Source organism: Octodon degus, unplaced genomic scaffold (genome assembly GCF_000260255.1).
Source record: "Octodon degus isolate 3935 unplaced genomic scaffold, OctDeg1.0 scaffold00130, whole genome shotgun sequence".
Taxonomy (NCBI): Eukaryota; Metazoa; Chordata; class Mammalia; order Rodentia; family Octodontidae; genus Octodon; species Octodon degus.
The window spans coordinates 6,586,634-6,599,225 of NW_004524706.1; the positions used below are offsets into that span (position 1 = coordinate 6,586,634).

Consider the following 12,592-nt stretch of genomic DNA (forward strand, 5'->3'; position numbering starts at 1 on the left):
TAAAATATTTCAAGTTTGTATAACTAGAAAATCTTACCTTTAGCTTTCAAAGGTATGTTTGGTAAGTATAAAATTCAAAGAGGACAGATATTTTCTTTTCTTTCAGTCCTTTAGTTTCTTACACACTTGGCCCTTTTTTTTCTTTCTAATGTGGAATAAGATGGTATTTAATTTTGTTCTTCCATAGCTAATATTTTTGATGTATATGCTTTAATGATTTTTTTCTTTATAATACGTTTTGGACAATTTCATTTTTGTGTATCTTGGTATGATTTTATTTAAATTTCTTGTGCAAATGGCTCATTTTTCTTGGAAATGCAGTATAAGTTGAACTAAATTCAGAAATTTTAAATCTTTAAATATTTATTGCCTACTCCTACTTTGAGAATTCTAATTATATGAATATAAGTTTCTTGGTTTTGACACTGAACTATTATGACTGATCTGTAAATTCTTTCTTCATTTTTATTGTGGACAATTTTTATTGTAACATTCATTTATGTTTGTAAATAATTTATTTTCAATTTGCAATCTATTAAAAAATAAAAATAAATAAAAATGAAAATAAAATAAAAAAAATTTAGTATTTATACCACCTTCATTTGGCAAAGTAATGGAAAACAAACTCCCATATACTATAAGAATGTAAGTAGATATACTATATAGCACTGTAGTTCAAATCTAACAAAACATAGCATTTCTGTTTCTGGATGCTTTAATCATTCAGATATGACATTTTGCCTTTTATAAATCTACCCACCCTCTGGAGGGCCATTAACCACATGAATTTGAGAACCACAGATAATCCAGAGGCCAGGTATATAGGAAGTTCCAGAAAGCCTATCCCATGTTCCTTGGGATCTTAGATGCACTGTTAAAAGTCTTAAATTAGCAGTGTAGAAAATTCTGTCTTCTGTTAAGATAGTTCTACCATTCATGGTGTGCCTACAGGGTACTACTACAATACTCCAACTTCAGTATTAGAGAAACAGCACTCTTAGACTAACAGAGTACAGTATGGGCTTTCAAAGCTTGTTTAAATTCTGCTTCTCTCCCCCAAATAAAAAGTCCTCCAATGATATCTGTCAGAGATTGGACTCAAGACCCCAAGAGGATGCCCAAACTTGCAGATGCCCAAGTCCCTTTGAACATAAAATGGTATACTACTTGGCTTTTACCTATGAATATCCTCCCACATAATTTTAATCATTTCTACATTATTTATAATACTTAATACAAAGTAAACACTATGTAACTAGTTGTTACATTATTGGGGAGTAGTAACATGAAAAAGTCTACATGTTGGTCATAGTTTGGAGTTTTGCAAGGGGAACAATACAGGACACAAATTTCATAAGATTATTTGTAATAGTCACCCAAAGAATCGTATACAAAAAGTGTAAAATATCTGTCCACATACCAAAGAGTAAAGAATCCATCTGTGGGCATGGATCCCTTGGCAACATACACATAAGTCTCTCTAAAGACCTAGAATCCATAACAGTGTCTCCCAGGAATCCAGCTCATGATAAAGTCTCACGCACACTTGTTTCACCAATCTGCACGGGGAAGACCCAAAGGTCAGTGGCGGAAACTAGAAAGTCTGTGCTAGTGGGATGAAGGATCTAACCTGGATCCAGAAAACAACACTTAAGATAAAAACCAAGGCCAGAGAGATAGCTCAGTAGAATAAGCGCTTGCCTGGCAAGAGCAAGGGCCTGAGTTCAATCCCCGGTTCCGCAAAAAAAAAAAAAAAAAAGATAAAAACCAAATCTTTCCCAAAAGTACCTCAGCTATCCTCAACAACGGTGAGGTCCTGAGCTCCTCCAATGAAGAGGAAAGCCAAGTTCCAGTCAGGAAAGCCAATGCAACAAGCTTCTCTAAGAGACTGAGAAGTGCACCATCTTCCCCTCTGGAGCCAGGAAGCAATGCTTTAAAGTGAGGATCAGAGGGCCCCCCCAATAAACTGCAGCCATCCTAAGGAACAACGAGGTCCCAAGTTCCTCCTCCAACAAAAACAAGTTTACCAAAAAAGGCAGCATGACAAGGTCCCCAACCCAAGAGAACCAATAGCTTCCCACAGCTCCTCAATAGCTTCCAAACAGTTTTTCCAAGAGCTTTCCAACAGCTTCTCTAGTTTTGCCTCTTATACTGCTGGCAACAATCCTCAGGCGGGCCTCCCACACCCAGCACCATGCTAGTTTAGTTCAGCTGGGTGGAACAAGTTGACCACCAGTTGGCAATCCACCACAGTATTCGGTACAGATGAACCTTTTTTTCGAATATTTCAATCAGGGGTTGGTTGAGTCCATGGATGCAAACTAAAAATACAAAGGGCCAACTGTACTTGATGTTTTAGGTTTCCATATCATCTCTAAGATACAAAATAGTGTCTACATCCTGAGTTGTTGAAAAGATTAATGTTTACTAAATGTTTTCTAATAATAATGTTTACTAAACACCTCAGCAGTAGTGACCTATCCAACAGTGATCTAATTAAAAGTAATTTTCAAGAGTCTGATACAGATTTGAAACATTTTTATTCTACATGATATAGTGGTGGTGTTTATCAAATACAATATGCCTGGGAAAAATGCTTTTTTTTCCCTCTTTGCTTTCAGAAGCCCCTTCCCCAAGTCTTATGGCTTTTATAAGCAGTCCTTGCATCATGAGAGTTGAGTGGTGTTTTGTCCTCTTTCATCGACTGCTGCCATTTGCTGTCACTTTTCTCTCCAGGTTCCCATTTCCCTGCCATTTAGCTCTTCTTGTTATATTAAAATATATATTAAAAATAGGCAGCTCCGTTTGCCGGAGATAGACGAAAGTTGAAATACACCGTAAATAAAATAAAAGATATATAGGTATTAACTGCTATCCAAAACAGTGGCTCTTTTAGCAGTGCTTTATCAAAGAAGATAAACACAGAGTAACCCAAACTTGTTCCAGCAATTAAACCTGCAAAGTGAGCTACAAATGACACCTTTGGGAAAAAGAAAAGTGGAATAAATGAAGAAAATGCTAATTGCATACATCACTTGCATCTTAGTTACTCAAACGTAAATATCATCATAAACAAGAACTTTAAAGCCTGGAGAACTAGGAAACAAACAAGACTCCATGCGCCTAGAGAGATGTTCTAATACATAACACAGGTTGAAAAAGCCTCTCATTTTCACCCACTCTCAGAACACAAGACAGAGTCATCCTTTCTTATTCTTTCTGATCATCATTGCATTTAGAATGGGTCTATATAAAGCCAACTATGGAAAATAGGAGTTCAGTGGCCTCAGTGTCTGGAAAGGATCTGAGAATTGGGATCCAGGATTAAAATACAAGTCATGTCAATCATACAAGTACTCAAACTCCAATTTCAGAAGTCAATCCCAGCAAAACTGAAAAACCTTTTATCAGTTCTATGTTATAATTCATATGGACCCAAATTTCCACTGCTGTATTCCCACCTACTTTTGGTTCTCTGTGGACAAAGAAAAATCCCTGTTGTACTTTGAAATGACTACTGAAGTGGCAGGTGTAGCAATGAAAAGTGTCAAATGAGGACAATCCAAAAATCAAATTTACTTAAGGATTTTCTTAATTTCTAGACTGATATTCAACTACCCTAAATCACAGATAATCCATATTTGAGAATCGTTTTCGTAAGTAAGCAAAATTTTTTTTATTTCAAAAAAAGATACTTACCGGAAACCCATTTTCAGGGACAAAGAAATTCCTGTAGAAAGCAAATCCCAGATCCGATGCAACTAGAAGAAAAACACCCCGATAAAGCACCCCAAATGTTTTGGGGTCCTGATAGTTGCAAAGAATCACAGTTGAGTTGTACTCTGTGTCCTAAAAGTTCTGCAACACATTAACTCGTTAATCCCCACAACAACCCTATGAAGTAAGACTATCATTCTACTACTTTACAGATTTATTCATCCTACAAATATTTATGGATCATCATCTCTGTAGAAGGCTCTATTCTAGTTGGTAGATATATATAACAAGGGACAGATTACAGAGACCTGCCCGGTGAAACAGTGTCACTGAGCAGCAAAGCATACAAAACAGTGTCAAACAATGCTGAAAATAGAAAAGGAAAAGCACTGGGAACTCCAGAAGTAGGGTATGACTTCTAATAGAAGAGGAAGTACTTCCTGAGAAGGCGACTTTGGGGGTGGTAAGGGAGAAAGCCACAGTCTCCAGACAGTAGGAAGAGCAGCCACAAGGTCTTTAGTCCAAAACCTGCCTCGGGCATTGAAGGACACTGGTGGAGGGGACCTGGCTAGATCAGTCCTTTGCAAAGTACAGTTCTCCCCAGACCAGCACCATCAGCATCACCAGGGGACATGGAAGTTCTCATGCCCACCCAAACCTGCAGGCCAGAAACAGAGTGTAGGCTCTGTGTTCTGGTTTGTAATAAGACTTTGTGTGGTTCTTGAGTAGTCAGAGATAAGTGGCAGGTGGTGAGATTAGACAGCTAGCAGTGATAGATTACAAAGTGGTCTATGGGCCACTGGAAGGACTTGGACTTTTATTCCAAGTGACAGGAAGCTTTTGAAAGCTTTTGAGTAGAAGAATGACAAAATTGAACGAGTGCCTTATGAAAATTATCCTGGCCACTCTATAAGAAATAGGTTATAAGGGAGAAAGGACAGGGGCAGGATCCACGGTTGGTGGTGGATGGCTGTAATCCCAGTTTCTCAGGAGGCTGAGACAGGAGGATCACAAATTTAAGGCCTGCCTGTGCAACATAGTGAGACACTGTTGTAAAGAGGAGGGTAGGCTGAGGTACACGGATCACTGTGAGCTCAAGGCCAGCCTAGGATACATAGTGAGTCTGAGGCCAGCTTGAACTATGTAGAGATACCCCGTCAACCCCTACCCTCCCCCCCAAAAAAAAAAACAGTGGTCCCTGTGCCTGTATGGAGTACCCACTGAATCCCTCTGCTCTTCCTGATCCAGGAAGGGGTGCTGGTGAATAATAGGAATATTTCACCCAAGGGCAGCCTGGTGAATAAAATACAGCCAGAACAGACTTTCCTGATGAAAATAAGTACTTTTGCATACTTAGCCAGCTGTGCATCTCAGCAGCTACATTGGGGTTACAGGGAGTAATCTATGCTCCATTACTCGGTGTACTGAGTGGCAAGGTGCTTGCACAGGTAAAGTGGGATTAGCCCAGTTCAGCACAATGTCACGTGAAGATCTAGTTTTCCATCTTTAGGAAGAGATGGAAAGTGAGTCGTTGGGTGACTGGGCTACCAATGATGACTTGGATCGCGGAACCAAAGAAGATGGGACAGAAATACAGAATGAAGAGCTCGATTCAGATGAGGAGGAAAACAGTAATGTAAATACATATTTGACTAGTCAAAATGCTGCAAAATGGTCAGGTATACCTGAACAATGAAACATTAGAACTAGGTCAGCGAATGTTAACAGGTTCTTGCCAGGCATGAAACCTACTGGATGGAATGCCAATGCTGCAATTTGATGTTGGGAATTATTTGTAAGGGATGATATGCTACAACATGCTTTGAAATACACTAATAATGAAATTTTTTTAAAAAACCACTCTATATGCCTCAATGTAATAATCAAAAACATATTTGTCATGAACCTCACTATCTGAGCTAAAAGCCTTAATAGCAGGGCTGTATCATTCTAATCATCAGAATCTAAAGGATTTACAGAGAAGCAATAGATGTGGTGTTGAGATTTTTAGAACAATGACACTCAAGATTTGGTTACTTTCAAAATTGCCTATTTTTAATGACAAAAAATCTTGCCAAGAAAGAAAAAATAAAAAGTCCAACAATGTGACTGATACTCATTTGTGAAAGCTTTGCTTCTAATTGTCAAGAAATTTATTGGCAAGCTATTTCTCTTTCTTTTTTTTTAACGCGGAACTGGGGATTGAACTCAGCCCCTTGTGCTTGGCAGGCAAGCTCTTATTCTGTTGAGCCATCTCCCCAGCCCCATGTATCAGGCAATTTATACACTGTCCTAGTAACTGACAATGGACCAACAACTTGCATCATTTCATGGTTGAAGTTTTCGATCTATGTCAAATAAACCTCGAAACATGAAGAAAAATATATGCACTGGTAGATGCTAAATGGACATTATATAATAGCTCCTTACAAAGGAGAAAGACGAAAGATGTCAAGTATGGCCTGCCTAACAGGCAAGGAAAGCTTGTGTACGGAGCATGCCGTGGTCGTATGTGAAGACTAATTTATGTGTGATAAATGAAGCAAAAATTATCTCTGTAGTAGAGTTTTGTTTGTATTTTCCTTGTAGTTCACATAGAAATTTATTTCTGCTGTTACTTGTTAGAGTTTATAAACAGATAAATGATACTGAAAATGTTGACACTGGGTCATCGAGATAGCTCAGCAGTCTACAGCACCTGCTTAGGCAAGCTTAGGCAGGCGCAGAGGACTGTGGTTTGACCCCCGGCACCACATGCCACCCCAGCCCCACCCCCAGGGCAGGCTGAGCTGGCTAATAAAAAAAATGTTTATTCTACACACTTATTATATATAAAAATTTTAATATTTTTAAAAAATAGTGTTTAGGACAATTAGAATTTCAGTTTCTCCTTCCCATTTATCTTAGCCCTTCCTACATCTCTGTCTGGCTCCTCCTGCTTCCTGCCACCGTGTTTATGTCCTAGATTAGTTTGGTTTTTTAATCTAAAAATTTAGAAATTGTGAAAGAAAACAGATTATCTCCATGTTTTCATACCTCCTTCTTTTCTTTTTTTTCTCTTTTGAGACAGAGTTTCACTATGTCTCAGCCCAGCCTTGAACTCATTATAATAGCCCAGGTTAGCCTCAAACTTAGGGCTATCCTCCTGCCTCAGCCTACCAGGTGGCAGGATTACAGGCATGCACCACCATGCCTGCTAGGCTCTTCTTTTCTAGATAAAAATCATACACAGATTCCAATTTCTGAAAGAGAAAGTCCAATATATAAAACAGGTAAAGCTATTGTGGTCAGAAAGAAATAGAAAGCAAAAACATAATATCAAGATGCCTTTCAGAAAAGTGCAGTCCTCTACTTACCTTTTTCTTCCTCAGAGTGTGATGTCAACAATTTTTTTCTGACCCTAGGCAGTCACCCTCCATATTAGTGTTTAGGAAATAGGAAAAGGCCTTCTGAAGATTGCCAGGAAAACTAAAAGTGTGGAGTGTCCAGAAAAATAACTTACTTATTAGGACGATGATCAGTAGCCTGACAACTCCAAAGGCACGAACCATTTCTCGAAAATTCTTGCAAAAAGATAAAGAATAATTACACAAGCTATCTATTGACAAAACCTCAACCCCACTTCATGAGCTTTTTCTTTTAAAACAATGTTCTTTTTCTTTTAATGTCAAATATTTGCAAAACGAAGCACAGGTATAACATCTGGGTTTTCAAACCATCTGGGGAGTATAATGTGAGTGTGCTTTGGACAAAATGAACTATGGTACTTAATTCTATGCTACACACAATATAATTTCATTAGGTGGAAATTAAGTATAAGTAATATAAAATCAACACAATGCATCAATACATGAATAGATAAGTAAATAAATATTTTCGAACTAATGGCTGAAAAATCCTTCTAAGCTTTTCAGTTAATAGTCATTTGCTACTTTTTCATCCTCTTTCCCAATAGTAGGGAGCAAAGACTCAACTAAAGTGCAAGTGTTACTGGTCTCACTGTGTAGTTCAGGCTGGCCTTGAATTTACTGTGTAGCTCAGCCTGGCCTTCAATTCATGATGATCCTCCTGCCTCAGCTCCCTGAGTGCTAGGATTACAGGTGTGTCACCTCATGCCCGTCTTAAATTTTTAAGGCAATTTCAAAATAAATTAAAATATTGATTTAAAAACATTATTTGGTTTTAGCCTTGAACATTTTCTGCCCAGCCTACAGCAGCCCTGCCTAGCACTAGCAAACCGCTGAGTCAGACACCTCCGCTGGAATTTACTGAGCTATTACTCCCTTCCCTTCCAAGTTAGGAGTTCTTTGCAGGGAGTAGAGATGCTGAAATATGAAAGTTTATTTTAAATCAGTTATTTTCAAGCTGTCATAAGCAGGCCCTACATACAGTTAAGCAATTTATGCAATTCAGTAAACACATAAATCAAATAGTACTTAACCTTATTGCATGGGATACACTGTGACTTTTGTTTTCTTTTTGTTTAATTTTGCATCACAAGACATAAACTGAGTTCACAACCAGTAATGGCTTGCAACCCAAACCTTGAAAAAATGTCTCTATAAATGACTTCTGCATTTGGAAGTTCTATAATTGCTTAGTATTTGTCCTCCTAAAACATTTTTAAATATACCAAAATGATTAAAGGATTGAAAACTAATTAAGGTTTTAGCCTGTTTCAAAAAATGATTGGCACTTTCACAATTATGAGAGCATAAAAAAAAGATGTGTCAACCTCAGAAAGCAATTTGTCATTCACATATTGAAATTAAAAGCTTCATCCAGGGGCTGGTGAGATGGCTCAGTCGTCTAAAGCACCTACTTAGAACAAGCTAAACCAAGCAAAGCACATGGACCTCGGTTCAATCCCCAGCACCACATGCCAGCCCACCCGCCCCCTGGTGGGCTGAGCTGGCCACACACAAAATAAATAAATAAATAAATAAATAAATAAATAAATATTAAAAAAAAACAGCTTCATCCAGTAAAGTTTTTCTAGAAATTTATCTCAAAAATCCACAAATACAAAAAGATAAATATAAAAAAATTTTCAGCATTATATGTAAATATGAAAAATTAAACTTGCCCCAAATTATTGATCAGTGAGTTTGTTTCTTTGTATTATTTTAAGACAGGGTTTCACTATACAGTTCAGGTTGGCCTTGAGCTCACTTTGTAGCCCCAGCTGGCTTCAGACTCACAGCAATCCTCCTGCCTCAGCCTCCCAAGTGCTGAGATTACAAGCATGTACCACCATGCCCAGCAACAATGTGTTGTTTACTACAATTTTTTTTTTGGGGGGGGGTACTGGGGATTGAACTCAGGACCCTGCGCTTGCCAAGGCAAGCACTTATTTTACTGAGCTATCTCCCTGGCTAATAATTTCTTTTAATTTTAAAATAATTATTACATTTTTATCATATAATAGATAGATAGATGGATAGATAGATTTATCATATTATCTTGAGGATCTTGGCTTTCTTTTACTAACTGAAAGGTAAATCCACAATTCTCAGAAAGATAAATGAAGATTCTCTAAACCAAACAACAGTTATGACTTTGGGACAAAGCGGGTAAGGGTGGAGCATTCACCTCATGTGTGTAGTTCCCAGCCCTGGAAAAATAACAGCGCTCACAGACTGCATTCCCACAGTTCTTACCAGTAGAAAATGCATGATGCAGCCTCCCATCAGGGCATAGACTCCTCCTGAAGCGCCCACCTGATAGTTGAGTGGGTCAAAAATAGAAGTGGCAAGGGAACCTACAGGAACAAATCACAAGGGTTGACATGACTACGAGAATTGTGAAAGAGAACTCTCTCTAATTAACTTCTCCAGTGTTTCTTCCCCAATACTATGTTTGATAAGAAAGCAGTCTAATAGAGACAAGAGCACAGATTCTGGACCCAGACTTAAGAGATGTGTGACTCGAAGAAGTTACTTAACTTCTCTCTACCTCAGTTTCCTTAACTACAAAATAGGGCTATTAATAGAACTACCTCGGTGGGGTGCCTGGAGAAGCAAATGAACTTCTACACATACAGTACTCAGAACACTGCCTAACCAGCAGCACCGGACAGCTCTGTGAGCCCTAGAGGATGGAGAGCACCGTCCGATGCCCTGCCACGTAGCCAGGAGTGGCCTTGCCTGCTGGCCTTGCCGCCACTTCCCACTGGATGGGATCTGAGAGACTAAGAGGCTGGGCTTCTGCCAGCACTGCACCATCCTGAGAAGCAAAACGAGTCACACTTTATAGCCAGATTTCTGAATGGTAATGAGACACTGAATTCTCTATGGACTTTTTGGTTTGTGGGGGACTTTTGGTTATGTTTCTTGGTTTAATTTCAGCCAAACATGTCTGCCTTTATTTTTTTAAAGATAAGTGATCTATATGTGTTCACCTTTTAAATGCAAATGTTTTAAAGTAGGCATTTATGTGTTTCTACAGCTGACATCTGATTCAGACCTCATTCTCTCCCCCCTTTCCACCCTTCTCTTTTTCCCCTTTTCATACTCTTGTATTGGTTCTAATAAATGGTTGCTTTTCAAAGAAAAAAAAAAAGAACACTGCCTAATAGGTATTATCTATTTGTTTGCTGTTCAAACTATCCCATACATTTGGTCAAAAATATCAAACCATCTGAGACATGTAGTGTTCTGTTATCTAAGGGCTATCTCGGTCATGATGAGGCCTCAGAATCCTATCAAATACCATTCAATTAGAGTCCCTAAGTGAGATGAAATATATTTCCTAACTCCTTGGACAAAAACAAGGCTTGCAAGCCACCTTATGCAAACTCAAAGATGCTCTTTTTGTACTTAGTTCTGTTAGTTGGTCTCCTCCTTTAAAGCCCTCCTTCATTCCTTAGGATACAGTACACCACCATTCCCACTTTGTGCAAGAAAGACCAAGTGTCTGGCTGAAGAATCTGACATACAGATAAGCAAGCAACATTAAAGGCAAACTATGAGCACTATGCCAACATACAGTCAGGCGTGGTGGTGCCTGCCTGTGTACCCAGAGCCTGGGAGGCTGAGAAGAACTGCTGGGAGCTCGGGGCCAGCCTGAGCTACATAGTGAGACCCTGGCTTTAAAAAAAAAAAAAAAAGAGAGGGGCTGGGAGATAGCTCAGTGGCATAAGCACCTACCTGGCAAGTGCAAGGTTGTGAGTTTGATCCCAGGTACCAGGAAGAAAGCAAGCAAGCAAGAGGAAACAAAATATAATAAAACTGGCTGGGGTGTAGCTGCATGTACAGCATGTGTTTAGCACATATAGGGGCTTAATGAGTAAAATAAAATAACATTTCTGTGGAAGAATTTAGGAAGGAATACCTTTCTCAGCATAAAGGTAGTGGACCAATAACTCTGAGGAGGAGGAAGAGGAGGAGGAGGAGGAGGAGGAGGAGGAGGAGGAGGAGGAAGAGGAGCAGACAGCTTTCTGGTGAGCGGGAGGGTGCTCGGGATTCCTTGGGTCTTTGCACTGAGCTATATTCTCCACCCCACTTTTTTTTTAATTTTTAAATTTTGAGACAGGAGCTCACTAAATTCCTAAGTTGTCTACACTAGGCTCAAACTTATGATCCTCCTGCCTGAGCCCCCCTCAAATGCTGGGATTATAGGCATGTGTCACCATGCCTGGCTAGGAAATAATATTTTGGTTAAACTTTGAACAATCTTTAAAATCTGGATAAAGAAAACAAGAGGAAGGGATGTATTCAAGGGTTAGGGAACCAGTAAAGCAAAGGCATAAAAACATGGATGATAAAGCCAAGTGTGGTGGCACACGCCTGTAAGCCTAGCACTTGGGAGACAGAGGCAGGAGGATTTCTGAGAGTTCAAGGCCACACTGGACTTGCATATGACCCTGTCCCAAAAGAAAGAAACAAAATGGAGGTGCAGGCATTGGCAAAGCTAGCAGTTAGAATATGGAGACGTTGGAGATGGAGACGTGGGTACCCTTGGCTTCTCTGCGGGGCTCCTTTCTAGGACTTGCAGGAAATCATCGTGAAGTACATAAGTCATTACAGGTAAATGGGAACGTTTGGTCCTGAAATGTTATATTCAGAGCCACTTCCAAATTAAGTTGGAGTCTTCAGCTCCTACTTAGATGTGGAGTGTTTCTCTGGGGCTGAGACACAAAGGCAGGAGAAGCAGGCCAAGGCTGGGAGCTATGGGGGAACCTGATTGGTGTCCTCCTGTCTGTGAAAGGCCGCTGTGATGGGCCAATATTTGGGGGATGAATAAGAAGCCAAAGCAATCTAGCGTAGGGATGATGGATGAAATATATCAAGATGGAAACAAGTAGGCAGGCAGATACACGGAGACCACTGTGGATGGCAGAAAAATGCAGAAACAGTACATAGCCAGAGAACAAGCGCCTTGCATAGGGCAGAAGCCACACACAGCTCGCCTCTCACTCATGGCGACACAGGGAGTCACCACCCACAATCCCACAGCTGGCATGTGGCAGACCTAAGGAGCCAAGCCGGGCCATTTTACTGAGGCATGTTCCCAAGCAGGATGCCGTGCTGCCCCTCGGAGTTTGAAGGAATTTACTGACACAATGGCAGAAAAAGTCAGAGAACTTAGATGTCCTGGATATGCAAGCGAGGATAACTCTTGGAGAGAAAGCAAAGAAAAACAAGCTTCAGAATGAGTAAAGACTTTGGCTCTACCCCTGACATTTGATTTTCATTTGGAATTTGAAGAAGCTATTGCTCCGTTTACATCTAAAACAGTATCAGAGGGCTGGTGAGATGGCTCAGTGGTCTAAAGCACCTACTTAGAACAAGATAAGCTAAGCAAAACACAGGGACCGCGGTTCAATGCCCCAGCACCACATGCCAGCAAGCCCCGCCCCCTGGTGGGCTGAGCT

General features: G+C 39.8%; 1 protein-coding gene across 1 annotated transcript in view; it reads right to left on the minus strand.

The window, feature by feature from the left end:
- Window positions 1–12,592, minus strand: part of Rhbdl2 (rhomboid like 2) — a 74,118-nt gene that overhangs the window by 4,463 nt on the left and 57,063 nt on the right. The window contains exons 5-8 of the mRNA XM_023701047.1: window positions 9,378–9,478; window positions 7,220–7,280; window positions 3,700–3,761; window positions 2,810–2,980 (exon numbers count right to left, since the gene is read on the minus strand). Of these exons, the coding sequence (XP_023556815.1) occupies window positions 2,810–2,980; window positions 3,700–3,761; window positions 7,220–7,280; window positions 9,378–9,478 (395 nt within the window). The remainder of the gene's footprint in view (window positions 1–2,809; window positions 2,981–3,699; window positions 3,762–7,219; window positions 7,281–9,377; window positions 9,479–12,592) is intronic.